Consider the following 21984-nt stretch of genomic DNA (forward strand, 5'->3'; position numbering starts at 1 on the left):
GGGTTTTTTGTTGATGATATATTGTGGGTTTTTTTATCTCCCTAATGTATATGCACCCTGACTGTAAGACTTAGGTATTTGAGAAGGACTTTGGACCTACACCAGTTTGTTTGGTTACAGCAGTGGTTTTGGGGTGCCTGCAAGAGATGTGTATCCTAATCCTTTTGTCTAAAAGAGATGAGGTTGAATACAGGCAGGAAAGGAATGGCAGTCAATATACTTAGCATGTTTCCCTAAGTATGTCTGGAAGCACAGAACTGGATAGACAAACTTCTCCTTACTTGCCACTGTTTCCAGCCCAAGAATTGGGATGGGAAGGGATGGAGGTATCTGTGTAGTCTGCCTCTTTAGTGCCGCCGTCTGGAGATTGGTGCTTTGGCCCCAAGCTGGGGTAGGGAGGTGCTCTCCTGGCAACCTACACATCTTCAGCACGGTGCTGTTCTATTTATAGCTCTTGGCCTAAAGAAAAGGGCACAGATGGAGTCAGAAAACCAGCTCTGTGAAGCCTGGTCCTGCATCACTCTCCTGACCCATCGCAGATGCCAGTGAGTCATTTTTCCAGGCCTCTTCCTCCATGACTAACGTAACCCAGATCAGAGGCTTGGTTGGCAGAGCTGTACCAGCAGAGCTTCATGGGGCTCCTACCACATTTGCAAATAGGGTGGTGGTACTCATAAAAGGACCACAGGCAACATAAGGCTGGGGAAGGCAGTTTTTTTGCCATTTCTGTTGGACACAGACAATTTCTATGCTGGCAGAGCTCAACGGTGGATCTGAGCATTCCAACCATAAGTGTTGAACTGGGTTGGATGGTAGATTAAGCCAATATCAAAACCAGCCTCTGCTTTGCTGCTCCTTTCTCAGTGTTCCCAGGATGAAGTTCATGTGTGATGGATTCTGCCTGTAATAACAGTTATTCAAACCTGTGCTGAGTGTGTGGCAGCCCCCCACCTCAGCTTTTTGAGCCCTGTGAGACGTTGGGTATTGTAGCCCATGTCTGGAAGACCTTCCAGCTTGACAGCAGACAGGAGACAACCAAGGACAACTTCATCCTGCTGTCACAATCTCTGCTTATTCTCCTGCTCCTCCAGGCAATCCCAAATGAGAGGTCCCAGCTCACCCTCCTTGCACACTGGCATGGCGAGCTGCTTCCCAGAGTGGAGCAAGACTTGCATCTTGAGTTGTAGGGCACCATTTCTTCTGCAGCTGATCCCAACTGACCCCTCGCTGCCTCGGGGTAAGGATGGGCAACGGTGCCTGCTGTGGAGCAGCTGTAGTATCTTTCAGTGCAGATTTTAGCTTGCAAGGTGGCTGGCCTCCTGCTCAGAGAAATGGAGTCCCCATGTCCCCATCTGTGTAGTGATGGGTGAGTGCTGCGACCACAGACAAAGCTGGGGATGTTGCTGCTGTTTTTCTACCTGTGCCATGCTGCTTTTACCCCTTACACCATTCAAGGGCTTGGGGAATTGAAAGAGCAGCCTGTGACTACACTGAATCAGGGCAGATGGAGAGGGGCTTTCTAATCCCCCTGCACCCCTGTGTCACAGCAGAACTGGGCTGCAATCTGCTGTTTCATGACAGCAGGACACAGTTCTTGCCTTCCCTAACAGGTACCCTTGTGACTATGAGCTGGGCTGGATCAGGCCACCCTCTCCCGCTGTACACTGGAGAGCTGTGGAAAATGTTGCCAGGCTTTGAATGGATGGAGGCTCGTCTGACCTGAGGGCAGTTTGTGAGCTCCAGGCTCTTAATGGCTGTCAGTGGGTGTAGGGTGCAATCTGATCCAAATGGGAAGCTGGCTGAAATCCCAGCAAGCTGTTGTTACCGTGTGAGGCATCTTATGAAATGAGATGGATTTTGTGAACTCTCCCCCCCGCCTGGCACCCCACTAGAAGGAGAAATACCCTGTAAGCTAAGCTACAAGCTGGGGCTTCCCCAAGTACAGCTCTTCAGCGTATTGAGGCATGGTTTGCATGTCTCTCCATTTACGAAGCTCTTGTATATTAGACCAAAGTTTCCTCCCTGCAGAGTTACTTGCACTTTCTGCTCTCAGCACAGCCTCCCCCACTCCATGCTCCTCTTCGGACTGTGCGTTCCCACTTCCCAGGCACGCGATGCGGGACTAGACATCTCCAAACTGCTCAAGGGGCTGTTTGTTTGCTTTATAAAGGGCTCTGCCCCTCTTTGAAAACAGCCTTGGCTGCTTTCTTAGCAGGGTCTGACCTCTTGAGTTCCTCTATTGCTTTTTTCTGAGCATGTCTAGAGGATCATTCTGTGACTGTATTTATCCCCTTCATTGGATCTCCATAGCAAGAACTGATTTTAAAGCCTAAAAGCACAACCCCATCTGTCTTGTGCCTCTGGGGCATAGTAAAGAGCCCTGTCCTGCAACCACTGAGCCTGTGAGCAATCTCACTTGCAGAAATGTTTTCATTGTCCACCAGACCTGCCTATAGCAGAATGATGAAGATTGCAGGTTTTGATTCATTTTCCTGAGTGGCCACACTGGACCTTCAGACTTCTGTTTTTCCAAGTGAAACTCGTTCCTCTTCTTTGGCCCTGATGTTCAACGGTTAGGATTTGGGTTTGAAGAAGACAACACTTCTTGCTATAGGATTGATTAATCTATGCTTTGAGGCGTCAGCAGGTTGCACGAGAGCTTGGGGAGACGCAGCTCCACCTTGGCATCCCTTAGCTGGTGATGCTTGGGTGGCCTTGTCCGAAAGGTTGGTGGGATGCCCTCGCCTGTGGGCACACAAGGAAGAGAAAGTAAATTTGTCACTGTAAAGACTGTTCCAGCCTTCCAGCACCTTGATTGCAGCCTGGTAAATGGACAGCGTGAGACTAACCCCCGGGGATATCCCTCCTCTCCCCTTTCTCTGGGTGAGTCCTAACGATAGCTGGGCAGAGGGCTTGAAGGTAGAACCGTTTTTCATTGCCCTCTGACCAGTCGGGAATGCTTTTCTTGCTGCCTGGCGTCCCTCTGGGAAGTAAATCACAGTCACAGTAGAGGGCAGTGTGTTTGTCCCTGGAGGCCCCTGTCTCCCAGTGACCTTCTCAGCTCATGAAGACAGCTTGGCTTTGCTGTAAAGCAGCTCATGTGACAGCAGTAATCCGCAGCTAGTAAACAGCTGTGCAGGAAGATTGCAGGGGAATCGCCCTATTTTCCCCATACTGCAGACCCTGGTAGGCCAGCACACGAGAGCAGGACGATGGCTTCTGCTTGCTGTGGGAGGCTGCTAGCTCTTTAGCTGCATGAGTCCATCAGTGGGTTGGTATGTTTGAAGCCACACCAGCCACCACTGCAAAGCACGTTTGCCAGGTCAGGAGCACACATGTGCTTCTGTGAGTCGACGTGAGGCTACAAAACAGGTTCCTAAGAACTAAGAAAAAAAGCAAAGTCTCCTGAAGTGGTTTCCTCTGAATCTTTTCCAAAGCCAGAGGTGGCATTTCTAAGCCTGATTTTGACTTGTTCCTCCCACCCCCCATATCCTTTGGCTTAATTTATTCCCTGATATATACAAATTCCTCCCTGAGTAACGCTTTCTGATGGCTTGCGTGGGCCCCCTTCTGCTCCAGGGACACTCGGTCACTGGTGCACTTTTTGCCATCTGCCCACAGAAAGTTAAAGCGTGCCCTGGAGAAGACACAGACTCTGAGAAGGGAAAGACTGAGGGAGCACTAGCTTGGAATTGGTTTAAAATTAATCATGGTATTATTTGTTATTCCCATACCCAGCTTACAGATCGTAGCAAATTTTCCCTCCCTGTGGGTTTGCCTCCTTGTTGCCACAGATCCTTGAACTTCCTCATCTCCGTTTTCCCCCTATGATTTTAATTTTCAAAACCTCAAGCGTGTCCGAAGGAAAGTTCAGTGAACAGGGACTGGTGCTGACGAGCCAAAGGAGCCAATGACAGCTAAAGCAGGCGCTCTCAGACCGAGATCCAGGCTTGTGGAGCCAGAGGTTCCTCCACTGTGCAGGCAGTGGCAGCCGTAAGCTGCCAGCAATTTGCCTCTGTTCCCTCCAGGAAGGAGGTGCCTTTGATCAGGTAAGCAGCAGTTGCTTTGTACCCGTGTAATCCCTTGGTTTCTCTGCCATCTCTGCCAGAAACCACCAGCAGTGTGTTTGTGGCTTCAGTAAGTTGTCCACCAGTGGCTTGAGACAAACCCTCATTTCATGTAAGCTACAGAACAGCCTTCAGAAGTGGCCATCTGTTACCGCTGGCCTATGACAGATTTGAACGCAAGACCTCGCAGTGAAAGGCTCTCTGCTATTCCCCTGAGCCGGCTGATCTCTTCCCTTCCACCCCTTTCCATCAAAAAAAAAAAAAAAAAGCTTTGTACTCCCAAGCATTAGGGGACTCTAATTGGTGTGTGCACGACAGGACCACTGCATTTAAATGGTGAACATACAGCTAATGGAAGCTGAGTTTTATTGCTGGCATAAATATAGTATGTTCAATTCCTTTGAAGTCACAGGGATCAGCAGACAGGGGTGTTTGTGTCCAATTATACACTATCAATGAATTTGGCCCATGGTTGTTTCCTGTTGCTCTAACCTGCAGATGCATTATGATGTCCTCAGCCAAATCTTCTCAGAGGTTCCTGGTACGTTTTCTTTGCAAAAAAGGGTCCAAGTTGCACTTCCAAATAGGAGTTAAGTGTAACGAGGTTTGAAGTCCCGCAGCAAATTAACAAGACTTGAATTTGGCCGGGTTTTAGACTTTCTGCTTATTCCCTGCCATCAGAGTTGTGCCTTCTTGCTTCTGGTCCAGGCGGACCTGCGGTCTGAGCCAGAGCAGTCGTTCCTGCAGCCAGTGAGCGGGACTCCGGTCTGAATCATCCACAACAGATGCAAAGCAGAAGGGATTCTCTAGCCACCGCAGCTCCTTTTGCTCTCAGGAAGCGTTTTCCGACCTGTTCTGTCCTGCCCCGGGAAGCGACAGGACAGACTGTTATACAAGCGGCTGCTTGATTCTTTTTGCAGTTTTTGTCCGCGCGGGTCCGTGTGCCATGAGTCTCCCCTTTGCGGGCCCCTGTGCACCCGGGGTGAGACCCACAGGGACAAAACACCTGGAAGACCCCTGCTTGCTGCAAAGCAAATGGTGATTTCTCTCCCTGCACCCATTGTTGCCTTGTCTTGGTGTGCAAAGAGGCTTCCGACCACCTAGCCTGTGTGGCTCGGGCTCTGCCTGGATGCACAAATGTTCTGTGCCTTCAGTCACCAGGCCAGGGCCCAAGCCTTTTTTTTTTTTTTTTTTTAATCAACAGCTGTGCAGAGTTTAAAAGGGAGGAATCTGCCAGAGGCAGTAGCATACCAAGAATAAGTACTCTCGGGAGAGAGAGGTAGGAACCCATCCCACCTGCTGCGCAGCCCAGGCAGTGGAAGACGATGTTGTATGAAAAAAAGGAGGAATGTAGACTGTAAAAACTTGCTCTTTGCATGATAAGTTCCATGTCTGAGTCGTGTATTTTCTGTGATTTATTGCTTACCTTGCTAAGGATGGGCCAGGTCCTACATGGGGGGAAGGCGGGGGGATCTGTGCCAAATGGGTCCCTTGTCCTATAAAGAAGACAGGCTGCAGACACCAAAGCACTGTGACACTTCACACCGTTGCAATGAGGATGTGTGCTGGTTTGTAGCAGGGATGCTTTTATAGCTAGATTTGAAGGGTATGCTTTGAAGAAGAGAAGAAAAGGACCCTTAAGATGTGTGTCTAGCCCTTTTTTCCCCCAAGGAAAAAAGAAGAGTGCTTACCTCCTTGTAGCTAGTGCGGACACTAGCGTAAGGTAGGGCTTCAGCAGAGACACCAGAGTTGCAGCTTTCCATATCTGCAAGGTAAAGCTTTGAACGCCTTCCCAAGGCATTGTCCTCCTCCAAAAGTTGTGCACCTTGCTTGGCTGTGAGTTCATGTCACCTCTCTTAGGTTAAGAGCACGATTTCTCCCAGCAAAGAGGCGCAGGGGCCAGGAGTGGGGCACTGGGGAAGAGAGCCCATCACTTTGGACCCGTTCGTTGGCCATGAATGTGCACTCTGTTGTAGCAGAGAGGCTCCCGCTGAACAAGTTAGCGAAATGCTGGGAAAATGTTTTTTAGATGAAGCCAGAGACTATCTGGTTACGTATTACCTTACTGCCAGAACAATAGCTGCTTTATATCTCCATGTACTAAATGCTCTGTAGTATATGCTAATGTCCGTGTTCACATGTGATCTATCGCGCAGCGTACGAACTTGTGAAACTCATTGAGATCCGAGTCTGTCATAGCCTTAAAAACACATTGAGCTCCTTTCAGAGACCAATGAGGCCGAGCGCCTGGATTTCATGAACTTTCTAGCCTCGTGCTCTTGGGATACATAGAAATGCCACTTTGGCAGCCATTTCTGCTTCTCATTCATTTCTCATCCCTCTACTCGGGGAACAGTGGAGAGATTTACTGGAGGTGGCCTTAGCTTCTCCAAGATGGATTTTACTATTCTCACTTCTCTGCAGCCGTTTCTCACTGGGCCTCTCTGGTCCAATTAAGCCATTCATCTAAATATTTGTAAAATACAGTACAAATGTCTGGAATTATCTGTTATGTGCCTCCCACTTACTCTGCCTCCCACTTATGCACATAATGTTCTGTGTAGAGGTAGAAATATTTAGGTTACTGTGCCTAATATTGGGGTGTTACTCGTATGTGGACATTGAATTTTCTCCTCATATGTGGGCATTGAATTTTTTAATTCACCTAGTAAGCAAAAGGATGTATTTCCTGTGAATATATTAATTACCCCACTTAATCCTCCCCCCCACCCCACCCCCAACTGTAGTATTTGGCCTTTGTTCAGCCTTTTACACTTGCATTTTATTGTCAGGCTTCCTAGCAGCAGACTATTCAGGTTACAAGTGGAGCCTAGCAGAGAGTTCATCAGGTGAGTGGATTTTTGTGGTGGTAGTCTGGAATAATGGGATTGGGCTGTTGTCAGTATTGCCACTTGTTCCTTTAGGTTCCTGCCTATGTGGTGTTTCTTGGGGTTAAAGGGGCTATATCTATCTGTCTTTTTTCTTTTTTTTCTCCTCCTTTCACAATTTCAAGGGGAAGATATCAGAGGTCAGATATATATTTACATCCAGGCATCTTGTAATGGCTGTCTCAGCCTCTGCTCTGTGCCTGGACACTCTTTGGGCTGCAGGGTAGAGATGCGCATGCCTCTGGGGTGTGCTAATATCTTGCAGCCCAATCCTGTTAGCCTTATGCAAGCTGAGATCTCTCTCATAATTGTTACTTAAGTAAAGAATTAGTGAGGAGTCAGGACAGAGCTGGGCTCAGAGCCTGTATTTTAGTAACACTCAAGCAGCGGTACTGTGGTGATGAATGGGGTTGTGGGGATGTTGTGATTTTTGGATTTGTAAAATTTGGCTTTTTAAAGGTCATGGGCACAATGCAGAGTCAAAGCCACAATGCAAAGGAGAGAAAACCCAATAAATACACTTTCAGCACCCATCAGCTTTAAGAAATGAGAGGCTAACATTGTAGCAGAAACCTAAGTAAAGAAGTAGGCTGTCCCCTGTGTCACACAGCACAGGAGGGTAGATACAAGAGCTTGCGTTTGTGTATGTGACCGCTGACACTTCTGCTGGCTAAAGTCCACCAGCTTCTTCTGGACTGTGGACACACCTGTCTTTTGATATGCAACTGTATTCCCCTTGCACACTATTTATGATTTGCAAGAGTGCCCAGAGTATTGTTCCTGCAGAAACTCTGCCAAATAATTATCTGCTTCATGAGAATATGTGACGTTTCAATGCTTTAAAAAAAATAATTCAATTCAAATGACTTTATTCTAAAATGGACTTTTGTCATTCAGGTAATGTAACATTTTATCAATTTTAGATGGTACCCTGCCTTCGTTCTCACAACAGCCTTTAATAAAACCATATAGAAAATACAGGACCCTAAAGGCTGTTTTTAAAGGTAGGATAAGAATCAGTCTCAACAGGTAATTCTTCCTCTGGAGAGCCCCTGTGGATGTTAATAGCATAGCAGGCAAGTCAGTAAAGTATTTATGGCAAAATATAACAGGGATCCCTATTAGGTGATTGTCCAGAAACTTAAAGGTGCTATATTGCCCGCCTGTCCCATCATTGGTTTAATATCTGATTCCTCGTAAGAGGAGCAGACTCTAATTTATACTTAGGTGTTGCCTGTCTTTCTGAGAAGCCTGGCACTGGTAACACCTGTCTACTCCGTCTTTTTTATTAACAGAAAACAGATTGTAAGAAAAGCGAATCCCAACTGGAGCAGACATTAGGAGTTGCTGTACTTTCTCTATTTTTAACTATGTTTCCTGTATACTTGATTGACCATGATAGACTGCTAATCTTATCAGGTGTGCCCTTCACTCCACAGCAAAGCCAGCCGATCAAGGAAGCTTAGAAGGGTTATTCACTAAGCTTTCTTCTGTGGAGTCCGGTAAAAAAGCTTTCTTTTCACAGGTAGACACATACACTCCTCACGTGTTTGTCACCTCTCCTACACACCAGATTGGCTTGGGTTTAGAGTGACTTACCCTGGGGACCCAACACTAGTGTGTGAGGTCTGGGTAGGAACTGAGCTTGAACACATACAGCTTTATTCGGCCTCAGATGATGTCCAGGTCCTGCTATTAGGCTCTAAATTCACCCTCAACACCCCATGAAGGGGAGAGGGAAGGACAGGTAACCTTATGTAAGACACAGGGGCTGAAGGCATGCAGCTGATCCACCGTCAGGATAACAGACTGCTGCTTTGCCTTCTTTCCCCAACACCCTTTTCATGGGAGTTTTCAGCTCCATCAAAATGGGGATGAAATGGAAGACCTGGGATTTCAGATTAATCATTTCCAATGTTAAAAATTATTGCAAGTTTTTCCTTAGGTTACTGTCCTCAGTGCAGATGATTGCAGGTGGAAGACTTCTGGTATGTCAGGAAAGGGCTGCAAAGACAGAGGTGCATGGCAGTTGGGAAGTGTCATCGGTGAAGGAGACGTTTGTCACCACTGCTTGAAGACTGTGGGTCTTTGCTGTGCCAGGGAAGAGTCTGGGTATCAGGTTGGCTCACTAGGGTCTTCCTCTTTCCATGGAAATGCTGGGGCTTCAGAGGAGATAATTCCATGAGCATAGCTGAGCCTCTGTCTCTATGTCACTTGGTAGGTTGGGCCATCCCAGCAACACGGTCTCCTGTAAATCAGGAATCCCAGCCCCAATGTTTTTGTCTCAAAGTACTGCAACTTAAAAAGAACTCTAAAAAAAACCCCAAACCAAAACAAACCTCCAAAACTCAAAACCCCCAAAAGCTCTGGAATCATCTTCAGGAATCTTGTTAGTCATTTGACAAGGAAGAGTAGTGTCCTCGAGGTCATCTCTCTGGGATGAAGACTGAGCTTGTGTATTCTCTTGGATTGTATGTCGAACAAAGTGGGAGGTGCAGACACACCTGCCCCACTGTGGTCTGCTGAAAGGAGCCACAAGTAACTGAGTGGTCCCTTTCTGAGGATGGATTGCCTTCATCTGCCATAGAGGCAAGGTAAAAGACCAAGAAATAAGGGAGATTAAGCCAAAGGCATTTCAGATCTTGGCTAAGCTGTGACCTTTCCCTCCTGGTGGAGAGGAAGAAAATAGAAATGTATCAAAGATGCTAGTGCAACGAGCTGTCCTCTGGCAGCTAGAGAAGGAAGGTTGGTCTCCGACTGAGACTTGGGAATAAATAAAAATCAAACATCCAAACTTGGGTTTTAAAACAACACCTTGATGCAAAATACCAAGCATCTAGCAGTCTTTGCTGAAGCTAAATGAGTGGGAGGAAGAATGAGCCATATAAGCATGGTGTTGCACCCTGGGCTGTGCCTGTCTGATGGTGTAGGGCTGGAGGTCCCAGATCAACCAGGCTTTATGGGTCACAGAGACAGCAGCTCCCATTGCTCTGAACGAGTGGAGAAGGAAAGCTCATTGAAACAGAACAAGAGGAGCCAAGGCTAAGGAAAGAAGTCACTGACAATATTAAGCAGGTAGGTGATGCCCAGGGACAGTTTGAGAGACTGAGATGTGATCATGAAGATGGGGTGGATGCAGAGAAGGAAATAGTGGCTCCAGGGCTGTCCTTCCTACATCCCGTGCAGTTGTTGATGGAAACATTGCATCTTGTTTTGTCTCCTGTGCTTATCTTCTCTTTAAGCAAAAGTCAAGGCTATTGCTAGATTGCCACACTCGGGTTAGTGCTCCGTCTGCGAGCTGCTGTGACTCAACTTTGCTATCAAAACTTCAGGTGCCTTGTTACATTTCTCTTTGTTGTGGTTTTGACCGGAGTGGCTCTTGAAAAGACAGATGATGGAGGATCTTGAGGTATGCTTGCGGTCAGCAAGCAGAATAAAGACTGCAGCTTTTTTCAAATTATCATTTGGTGGAACAATTTTTGTGTTTTGAAATGAATGGCACAGAGGATGTATAAGGAAGAGCTGTGACTCTTTTGTGCCTAGAAAGTTCTCAGAGCTTAAATCACTGCGTGGGCTTTTTGTGATTTGTCAGTAAGCCATTTCTGATGGTGAAAATCCTTCCAATTATCGTCTTGTCCTAAGAGACATCTAATTTGAATTAGTCATTGATGCTCTAGCAGTGGCGGGCGGGGGGGGGACGGGGGGGGGGGCATGCTTTCAGAAGACGGTTCATCTTATCTTGAAGTAGGTGCCTGTGTTAAGAGATGTCTTCTGCTTCCTTTGTCACCATTGAGTGTGATAGGATTCCTGAAATGCTTGATTTCTGCAGTTGACTTTGGGTGAAATCCCATCCATGGTGTCATGTCAACACCTCATATCTTAAGGGATACGTTTAGTTTGCGGATGTTTCTGCTCCACGGTCAGAGGATTTTTCAGGGTAACGTGACTTCAAGAGCACTCATTTTAGATGGTGTGATCTGAACTTGTTACAGAGATCTGTTTTGTTTTTCTGAAAATACATGCTCATGCCCATTGCCTGTCCTTCCCCCCTCTTGAAGGCCTCTCGAGTCAGTCCCCCAAAAGGGAGGTGGTCAAGATGATAATTTCTGGAAATCTTGGCAAGCCAGGTTCCCATGCAAAGCAATGTGGATTTAATAAAAATCTGTTGTGGGAGCTTTTAATGTTCATGCTGAACAGTGCTCTTTTGTGTTAGCAGTAACGCACCGGGTAGTCTCCAGCACTGCAGTTATCTGTCTTGGTGAGGATAGGAATGCTCTTTACTCCAGGATTCAGTTGAAGTACACAGTTGCTCTGCAGTTATTTAAGTACTGGTGGTTGTGCTACCTTTATTGTAGGCAACAATGTAGGCCAGAACACGTATGAGACTGCAGACAGCTGGACAGAGCTGCTCAATATCCTGTTTGCATGACTGTCTTTTTTAAGACCGGTAGCGGTGAAGTGTAGCAGAGTCCTTCCTGTTTTGCCATGTTGCTAAAAGAAATTATGTATGGCTGGGAGAATGAGGTATATCCTGTGGTTGACTACGAACCAAGTTTACTGTCAAGAAATACCTCTAGAGCCAACGGATTTGTCCAGTATGTCCTAGGGCTGTCTCAGATTTGCTTGTTGGTGACTCTACCATCAGTGGACCAAAGATTTTTTTTCCAGAAAATGGAGCCTGTAAAATCTTGTTCACATACCAGGCTGCAAGAAATTCAAGTGATGGCTTACACCAGCCCCCTGCCTGAGCCAGCGTTATCTTAGCTGGCTCTAAAAGACCTCCAGTGATGGAGACTTTGCTCCAGAGCTTCACTAACCTTATGTTTAGCTGTCTGTTCCCCCCCACCCACTTAATATCTAGGCCAGCTTTCCATGCTGCACTTCAAGCTCATATCTTACTCTGTTCCACTGTGGAAAAGACGATGAGGTTATTCACTGCTTATCTGCATCAGTCTTGATGTATTTACAGGCTATCCTAGGTATACAGACCAAAGCATGCCCAGTGCCCTTTCATTGTGCTGCCCGCTGAGGGCAAACGTTTTGTTGTACAGAGGTCCTCTAGCGATGCATTTCCCTGCTTGATTTTTGTGCATTAAAACCTGCACACTGGTCATTTTGAATTGTCCATGAGAATTCCTCCATCATGTCTTCAAAAGTTGCCTTTGGCTCTGAACGAAATGTAGCAATGAGATGGTGGTATCTGCTGACCTGTGTGCGGGGGCACTGTAGTGCATTCCTGAGCACAGGAATTTTGGTTGGACTGCTCAGCCCCATGCCTCTGGAGGAGGGGAAAAATAAATTGCAGGAATATCTGTGGCGAAATGCTGTGGCAGGATCATGCTAAGCAAAGTTTCTACTAGTTTCCCCTCAGTGCTAGCTGAGAAGACTGAAGCAAGCAAAGTCCTCTGAATGAGTTGGAGGTCAGCGGCCAAGAAAGTCCAATGGAAAAATTCGCTCTTTTTAGCCTTCTCCGTTGTTGGTGTGAGCACTGTAAGGTGTTCAGAGTTCTAGCAGGGGTCTGAGAGACTTTTAAGGCCTCTCACAGTGGTCTTCTGACTCTGCAGTGCTCGCAGATGTTTAAAGCAAATGACAAACCGGACAGCTTTCAGCACTTAACCCCTTCAGTGTCCAAAAGAACAGAGCAAGATGTATCAACTTTGGCATCCATTGCATCAGATATGCTTTCTGTCCTTAGTGCTGAGTGTGCTTCTAGTGCCAGTCCAAGAGCAGGACCGGCTGCGGCTGACCGTGGCTCATGGCTTCTGATGATTTGAAGCGAGCTTTAGGCTCCTTTTGGAAGGGGACACGCAGCTCTCAGTTGAGGTCCTGTTTTTTTAATAAGACTATATTGCCTAGCTAAAAACCAGATCATGCTCTATCAAGGGCTCCAAGGTGATCGCTGAAGTCATTGTGCATTTTCTGGTTTGCCCCATAAAAGAAATCCCAAGAACAATACTTCCGTGCTACTTCATGGCTCCAGACCTGTGCCCCTTACTCCTCCATGCTCAGCACTCAGAGCAGTGTTTCTTGTGGCTTCACAGCTTTTACAACCATAAACTCACCTCTGTTAACAGCACCCCTCTCAAATTCTTCCTTCACCTTTCAACACACCTGAGGGTGTGTTGAAAAGGTTTGTACCATCTCCACTTTCCCCTCTTGTTGGGGTTAGGCTGGCTAAGTACCACAGAGCAGGGCTGAGCATTGCTTGAGACTCCTGGTTCCCTGATGCAGGAGCCAAATGGTAATGCTTCTCCATTTGCCTTCTGCTTGCTCACAACCCTCCCGTTCCAGAGGCTGCTCTCACAGGAGTTTGCTTTGGCAGGAGAGCAGCTCTCTGTTGTAGTTGATGCTACCAAAGAAGAGGATTTTGCACTTTTTGAAAGAAGAGGAGGCTGTTTCCTTTCTTGAGTTGATGGTCAACATGATGACAGTGGTTGCTGTTGTCTGGTCAAGAATGGGGCTGGTTCCTGTCTCCTGACCCTTCAGGACTTTGCTCCTGTGTTCCTGCTTGAGCTCCATGCAGAAAACGTTACGCGTGAGGTCCTGCCGTTCAGCCTTTCCATGGTGTAGAGGGCCATGCCAGCACATTCACCGGAGGAGCCCATCTCAGCTGGGAAGAGGACATCTCCCACTCAGTGAGTGACTGGCAGCTGAGAGAGGTCCCTCGAGATTACACACTGTTCAGTTTCTCCTAGCCATTCTGCATGTCTGAGCATTTAACATGAGGATTAAGCTTTCAGAAGTGTTACATTGAATGTCCACATTGTCCATACATTGTTGTGGCAACTCCTGTCTTGGTATCAGTGAAGACCTTTCTAGTCCAGGGTGCGTTTCAAGGCTTGCAGAACCTCACTGTCCAGCTGAAAACTCATGCTACTGCCGTAATGAGAGCATACCAAACACTCACAGGACATACGGCAGCAAGGCTCTTCAAACCATCTGCTGCCAAATCATAACTTGATGCTTACAGTCCGGTTTCAGACAGAGCTTTGTGCAAGGTTGCCTTGGGCTGTTACGGTTTCCTCACTGATGGGCTGTATCAACAGGCAGGGTAGTGTAGACCTCACCTCATCTATGGTCAGGAAATAACTAGTTCATGGAATTGGGGCACTGAAGATTGGATCTGCTTGGCTGGTTAGCTATCTGTGTACTTCAAGCACATTAGCAGATGGCCTGAGCCACTGTAAACTACCAGACACAGAACAGGAGATAAGGATGCACCTTGCGGAATGGACTCAACCTAAGGTACTGGGGAAAAAAACAGCATGTCTTGTGTCCCTGAGTAGGACAGTATTCCAGATCCTGAAGGACTGGGAATGTGCCCAACAGCTGGAGACTGGTAGTATCTCTTCCTTGTGCTGTGCTTGCTTTGATCTGAAGAGGTGTTAAAGCAAGGCAGAAACTGGCACTGATGACCCTGGTCCCCTGAGCATCGACTGTCCTGGATGTCCAGGGCGCTGCTGAACCTTGACACCAATTCCCAGGGCACTGAATCATCCCACCCACTCGACTTTCTCCCCCAGAGCCCTTTGTGGTGGTTTAATGCAGTCATCTGCAATTTAGGATCAAAACAGTTGTTCTTATGCTGCTGCTGATCTGCCCTCTGGGCCAGGTAAGATGTCTCTATCAGCCATCGCATGTCTTTTTGTCTCTGAATCCTGTGGCTCTGGTTGCAGGTAGAGCCTAACTCTTACCCTTCTTCTTCTGTAAGCTGTAACTTCTTCTCTGCTGAAACAGCAGGAGTTTCATTATCTCCTACGGCCCATCACAGTCCCCCAGCTAAAATGAAGCCACTAATATCGTCTGACCAGGCATTAGAGTACAGCTGCAGCCGTCTTGGAGTCGATTGACTCTAATCCTTTGATTCATGGTGGCCATCTCAACCCCTAAGGCCTGCCACAGCTCTCCTTCTCCCTTGGCCACCCTCATGTCCTGACCCCTTCCCCTCCATGGCTGTCAGGTGATGCTGGCCATGCCATAGCCTCCTTCCTAGCAAAGCCAGCTGATCCCTCCACCAAAAAAAGTCTTTCCCTGGCATGCTGCAGGTAAGTGAGAGGCAGGACCTCGGTGCCGGCTCTCTCCCAGCTCCCAGTTTAGATGTCCTTGCAGGACACAGCAAGTTCCACCAAAGCTGGAGCAAGCAAGCTGGCTGGAGCTGGCTCTCCATCCCTGCCGAGGATGGGAGGTGCTGGCAGGTAGATGAGGTTGGTGGCCAGGAACGGGTGATTCACAGGGGGACAGAAGTGCCTGGGCTTTGTGTCTTGCCCGCCATTCCTTCCAGAGCAGCTTTTTAGGTGGCTTCGCAAAGGGGAAGCAAACGCACAGCCCAGCTGCATCTTCCAGCTTGCCGGGAGCCCACAGCCATGGTCTGCGCCATTCGGTGCGTGATTCATCACCTCTGCTCTTGTCCCTCCCCAGGCAGGAGCTAGTCTGAGCTGCGTGCGGGATCCGACGGGATCCCTCCTCCCTGACTCAGCTGGGGCTCTCCCTGCGTGCCCCGTTCCTTGCAGAGCATCCTGGCACGGCTCCACTTTCTTTGCAGATAGGTATTTTTCAAAGACTCGAGAAGTTGTTGGTGTTTTTTTCTTTTTTTTGTCTAATGGATTTCCTGTTTTTAATACAATTGAAAGGGTCTGAAATCCATGCTTTAGATTAACATATGCCAGCTAGATTAGGGCTAATCAGGGTGCAGGTCTGAGCAGATGCAGCGGAGGGCCAATCCTAGACCTGATTACAGTATCTCAGTAGTTTAATCGTCTCTCTCCCAAGGGCGATCATCTCTGCTTTAATGCACAGCAGACTTTCCAGCCCTCTCCTCCTTTGGTTTGTTACCACCCCTGGCAGGAAGGCCGCTACGTCAGATGCTGAGGCGATTTAGTTTAATCCCATGCAGAAAGGGATCTGCGCGTCGCCATCTCTCACAGAGACTTCCCTGCTCTTCCGTGCGCTCCAAGATGTGGCCAGCCTTGGCCAAACCTTGGGTGACGTGAACTCATCCTTTCCAAAGATGACCTTGGTTGGGTCTTCACGTCTCACCATCTTTTGATAGCACCCATCTTTGGCAGCAGCCCTATCCTGGCCAACGCGCATGTTTGCACAGCACGGAGGGATCAGGCTTTTAACGTTGCATGCTCTGTGGTCCATGAGGGTAGTGGTGACTGGTCTTTGGGTTGGCCATGGGTAGTAGACTGTCATTTGAGAGCTCCAGCAGTCTACTTTGGGTTAGCAACCCAGGTAACCTAGAGGGCTTAGCTGGGTTTTTGGTCTGGAGCAAGGATTTTAGGTGCATCCCAGGCCAGATCTCCAGCTCTGTGCCAGCACCTGCTTAGACTGGGATGTGCTACGTTTCCTTAAAGGGTCTGATAGGAGATTTTCTTCCAGAGGGCTGAGCGTGAGCTCTTATTTCAGTGTTTTGTTGCCTAAAACTCTCATCTATTAGAAAGTACCCTGGGAGCTTCGTACCTTCTCCTGACTCCACACTGTTAATAGCAGTCAGCGTTGAACCATTGCACCAGGAAAGCAATTCCTTGGTTGGGCCATGAACTGGACAAACATGGATGTAACCCTTCTGGCATGGGTCAGCCTTTTGGCTGGGGGATCACAGAACTTTCCTACCTGCAGAGCGCTTTGAGATCCCAAGAGGAGGGATGTTAAAGGACTGCAAAGCACACTGTGCTCTGCTGGGGTCACCCACCTGGTCAGCACGATTAACTCCTAAGCTTTCCTGTCTGTACAGTAAGTTATCTGAGGACACCAAGCTGCGCTCTGCCGCCTTGTGTTATTAAACAAGTGCCCTTGGCAGGACAGAAGTCTGCTCTCTGCCACAGAAACCTGAATCAAAAGAGATTGTACTGCTTTTTTGGGAAAGCCTGGGTCAGGAACCTGCTGTCTCAAACCGTTTAAATGCTGTTTCAGGGGCTGGCCATCCTGTGCTGCTGGCTGGAAGGATTTGTTGACCTCTGAAAGCTTTTTCCCCAACAGAGGTGCAGGTAGTTTCAGAAATGTCATGTACAAGGTAGTGTTTACAGGCTCACTTGTCTAAATCGTGCTTTGCCAAGCCAAAGGCAGTGGTGGGTACAGGCAGAGATAGTATCAGAGTAGAAAGATGAAGTTTATCTTGCCAGCCTGCGGGATTTGCCGTTCCCCTTCCCCTGCCCAGCTGTATCAAGCAGTACCAGTGCTCCTTGCTTTTTTTTCCACCTCTTCTCATCATTGACATCACAATATCCTCATGGGCCTCGTTGTTTTGTTGTCACCTTGGCTGGTGTTACCTAGCTAACCAGGACTCACCGTGTTTGCCACAGAAGTGCTTTCCTCCGTGGCCAAAAACATGCCTGAATCTTTGCCAGCTCCACCTTCAGCTCGGAGGCATCTGATCCCTTTCTGTAGCAGAGGCGCCCTTGGGAAGATGATATTTCCTACTTTGCTGGACCCATCCATGATTGAGGAAGGGCTGAGAAACTTGGTTTGCTTTCCTTTATCTTTGTTATATGGCATATATATACATGTGTGAGTGCCTATAGCCAGTGCCTGGAGCCAGTATAGCTTGGCCAGGGCTCGCTGGTCCCACGCTGCCCTTTACCCATCTCCCTGCGAAGGCAGAAGGACCCAACTGGGATGGAGAGTGAGCTGGAGGAAGTCAATCGTGTTTGAGAGAGGCCGGTGGCTGTACCGGGGCTCATGGGCAGGACAGGTGGTCTGCACCGCGACAGGATCCTTCTCATGTGCCACGAAAGTGGGAAGGTGTTTGAGTTACAGAGGGTGGACGAGTCACAGCGTGGAGAAGCCATATTTATCCCTTCCTCAGCCCTGAGGTTCCCAATTCTAGGCCAGTCAAGTAGAAAAATGTGTTTCAGAAGTGTGTTCCTCGTCTGTGGGTGACCACCGCCGGGCTGTGTGATGGCACGCTCATGGCTGTGGGAGAAATATGTGGGAGCAATCCCTGCCTCCAGCAAAACACGGCCCGACAGGGTTGGCTGTACAGGTACCTCCTGTACCATCCCAGCATCTGCCTTGGGTTCCTCCTCCAAAAGTTTCTTATTTCTTTCCTCCTTAACCTTATTCTCTCTCCCTGTGGCCGGACAGCCCCGCGGTGCGGGCTGAGCTCACCATGCTCCCACCCAACCCTGCCCCATCCCATCCCTGCTCCCATCCCACGGAGCACCACGGTGGGTGAGTCCAGCACAGCAAGACCACCAAACCGCAAATAATTACACCAGCATGGACGCTGCTGGGTGGGAGGCAGGTGTCTCCTGATTGCCAGCTTTCCGTGCATAGAATCATAGAATCACGGAATGGTTTGGGTTGGAAGGGACCTTTAAAGGTCATCTAGTCCCACCCCTCTGCAATGAGCAGGGACATCTTCAACTAGATCAGGTTGCTCAGAGCACCGTCCAACCTGACCTTGGATGTTTCCAGGGATGGGGCATTGACCACCTCTCTGGGCAACCTGGGCCAGTGTCTCACTACCCTCATCATACAAAACTTGTTCCTTGCTTCTAGCTTGAATCTCCCCTCTTTTAGTTTAAAGCCATTACCCCTTGTCCTGTTGCTACAGCCCCTGCTACAAAGTTTGTCCCCATCTTTCTTATAAGCTCCCTTTAGGTACTGGAAGGCTGCTAGAAGGTCTCCCTGGAGCCTTCTCTTCTGCAGGCTGAACAACCCCAACTCTCTTGGTCTGTCCTCACAGGAGAGGTGTTCATCCCTCTGATCATTTTTGTGTCCCTCCTCTGGACCCGCTCCAGCAGGTCCGTGTCTGCCCTGTGCTGAGGACCCCAGAGCTGGACGCAGGACTCCAGGCAGGAGTACTCTGACAATCCAAAGGATCATCTCTCCAAACAAACCAACACAAACGCAGCCCCCAAACCCCTGGGGACCACGGCACGTAGCCACACCAGCCTCGTCCCTCGTGCTGGTCTCGCTCCACTCCTTCCCTCCCAACCCCACTCCTATTTTTTATTTTTTTTTTTGTCTCTTCAGGTCTTGTCCAGATCCCCGTCAGCATGTACCAGACCGTGGTGACCAGCCTGGCCCAAGGCAACGGCCCCGTTCAGGTGGCAATGGCACCCGTTACCACGAGGATAGCCGACAGTACCGTCACCATGGACGGGCAGGCAGTGGAAGTGGTGACCTTGGAACAGTGACGATGCCCAGAGCAGGATCGTGGTGATTTTCCTCGTCTCTTACGCGAATAATTTTTTTACGCCTCTCCAGAGATGCAATCAGGTGGCATTGAGTCTCCCAGCTTTGGAAGCAAAGGTTTTGTTAACCTTTTTTTTTTTTTTAAAGGAAAAAAAAAAGAAAAAAAATACTAGCAGAGGATGTGTGTTAAGTGCATTTTTATAGCGCCACTCTGCTCTCGTAGGAGTGAGAAGCCAAATTGTGACGGGACTTTCATTCCAAGGAGATGTAAAAGAAAACAAAACAAAGCAAAGCAACCCTTTAGCTCCCATTCCCCCCCCTACATGGGATCGAGCAGGGTGAGGCCTGGGGGGGGGCCGAGGCATGGCGAGGGGAGCACAGACGCCCTCGGCCAAAACCGCTCCAGAAACATCGCCGCCACTCCCGGGTTGTGCCGGCACCTTCCTCCGCGGCAGCTCCCGGGCACGGCCTTCCGTCGTCCGCACTTGGCTAATTAGGTTTCAAAGATTTTAACGTGGACTTTTATATTAAAAAAACAAAACAAAAACACACAAAAAAACCAACAAACAAAAAAAAAAAAGGAAAAGAGTTCAGAAAAGGCTCCTCTCCTGGGAAAAAAAAAATACTGCATGTGTGACTGCAGGAGGGTGGCAACCTCTTGAAGGGATAACGCTCTTCCAGGAGCCAACGTGACTGCCGCCCTCCCCGCGCTGGCGAGCGAGGCCACCTCTGCCTTTGATGACCGTAAGCGCCGCTGCGGAGAATCCCGGCCGTGCTCCGCTCGGCTCCCCTTGGTGCACACTGGAGACCTGTTCTTATTTCTCTGCTCTCGAAATGTACCTGCCATTTTAGATCTCTTTTTTTTTTTTTTTCTTCTCTATTGTTATTATTATTGTTATTATTATTATTATTTCCTGTTTTTGTGGATCTAGACCGGAGTGGAAACGCCTCTAGAGGGGCTCTGGCTGCATCCCGCCCTGCTTGCCCACCACCTTCCCAGGAGTTCCCTTGCCAAAGAGCTGCCTCGGGTTCATCCCGGTCCCCGCTGCCGTCCCCCAGGACCCCGCATCCTCCCCTGCCCGTCCCCAGAGAGTCCGGTTCCCGTAAGAAAAGCTTCACTTGAAGGTAGCGGGGAGGGGAGCCGAGCGCAGACCCTTCCCTTCGGGGACCCCTCTGCACCCCCCAAACTACCCCCCCCACCCCAGTCCTGCCCTACGTGCATCTCCTAGCACAGCTCTGGGGGGACTTTTAATCCCCATCACCCAAAAACCTTTCCAGGAGGGTTTAAAAAAAAAAAAAAAAAGGCCTTGGGGGTGTTTTTTGAGAGCAAATTTTACTTTGACCTCCCCGTGGGCCAAACCCTTGCATCCCAGCTGCAGCGCCCGGCCGAACCCTCCATCAGCCACAGCCCCGCCACGCGTGCAGTTGTGCATGGTATTTAATTTTGGGGGGTTCGGGGGTTTTTTTGTTTTATTTTTTTTTTTATTAATTCCAAGTGGCCATTAACAAAGTTCTCCACATCTCGCTCCGCCTTCGAGGAAGTTTTCAGATTCTTGTATTTACTTGTTTTATATGGAAAAAATATCAAATGTTCTTTGTATACATTTCTTCTGTACTTTAATGAGGGGAGGGAGATCTTTCCATAGAAACAGTCCTGGTTCTCCAATTTGTTATTATTATTTTCTTTTTTAATTATTATTTTTTTATTGTTGTTGTGAAGATGTCGGTGGCTTTCAAGTCAGTGTTTCTTTGGCGATGAAATGACGTTCTTTTAGTCCGAGAGGTTCCCCCCTGCCCTCCCACCCCTCCAAAACAACAAAAACCAGGCAAGTAGCAGAGCATGGACCCCCCTCTTGTTTTCCCAGTGTCTATTATTGCCTCATTCAATAAATTGTTACAAATGTGTCTACCCCTGCGTCCAGCTCTCCTGTTTTGGGCTATTTTGGGGGGTTTTGGTGTATCTTGCCATCCCTCCCTACCCGATCGGTGTTTTGGGGCTTGGTCCTGCACCCCCCAGCCCTTCCCACACCAGCTCTGCTCTGCCCTGCCACGACGTTGGAGCTGGTCACGGCCGGGATGATTTTGGGGCTTAATTCTTCCTTCGTGCAATTTATCTCATTCCTTTTTACTCCTCCAGCAGCAACCTGGGGCCGGGTAGAAACCATGGGTGTGCTCCAGCATCCCCCTGTGCTCCCACCCAGGGGGTGAGCCGGCCTTTGGGTGGAATTCTTCCATTTTCAGCTGCAGCAGCCACCGCCGAGCCCAAGCGCCGTCCCCCACGGGGTCCCGGCAAACCGGGGTGCGTTATTTGGGGCGCAAACCCAAGGAGGAGCAGAGAAGCGCAGCGATGGGTTTCAGCAGCTTTATTTGAACGCCGGCGCGGGATGGTTGAACCCCCGGCTCCGGCACGGTGAATCCTGCGGGCTTCTTGTAACCTGGGGCAAGAAAAAGAGCGGAGGAAGGCTGGAAGGACAGACAGCCGGACAGAAGGAAGGAAAGGAGAAATGTGGCTGCTTTAGCGGAGCACCCATGGGGTGCTCGTGGGTATCCCCGGCCGAGCTGGGAGCAGATCCCTGGCCCAGCTCGATGTCCTTAGACAGGAAAGATGCTGCATTTGCTGGGAGGGAGATCCGGGGGGGTCCGGGGACCCCAGGACAGCCCCAGCCAGGCTGGGCTGCCGTGAAGGAGCCCCGGATCCCGCAGCACGGCCAGGGCTGGGGGCAGCTCAGCCTGGCAGACGCTGCCGTGAGGCTTTAATCTTTGCTAATCGGTCTTTAATAAGCAGGTCGGGGCCTCCCGCTGGGGTGGCTCTGCTCGCCCCAGCACCCCCAGCAAGCTTCGCTTTGGATTTCCCGGCTGGGGAGAGGCTGGTGTGGCCGGATCCTGCT

General features: G+C 49.1%; 1 protein-coding gene across 8 annotated transcripts in view; it reads left to right on the forward strand.

The window, feature by feature from the left end:
- Positions 1–21005, forward strand: part of NRF1 (nuclear respiratory factor 1) — a 74372-nt gene extending 53367 nt beyond the window's left edge. For 6 of the 8 annotated variants that reach the window (XM_075024527.1, XM_075024526.1, XM_075024528.1 and 3 more), the window contains 2 exons: positions 6860–6916; positions 18935–21005. In XM_075024527.1, coding sequence (XP_074880628.1) covers positions 6860–6916; positions 18935–19098 — 221 coding nt within the window. In that variant the 3' untranslated portion in view covers positions 19099–21005. The remainder of the gene's footprint in view (positions 1–6859; positions 6917–18934) is intronic. The other 2 variants (XM_075024524.1, XM_075024531.1) reach the window with 1 other exon arrangement.
- Positions 21006–21984: the final 979 nt, after the last annotated feature.

This window comes from Buteo buteo, chromosome 4 (assembly GCF_964188355.1).
Source record: "Buteo buteo chromosome 4, bButBut1.hap1.1, whole genome shotgun sequence".
Classification (NCBI taxonomy): Eukaryota; Metazoa; Chordata; class Aves; order Accipitriformes; family Accipitridae; genus Buteo; species Buteo buteo.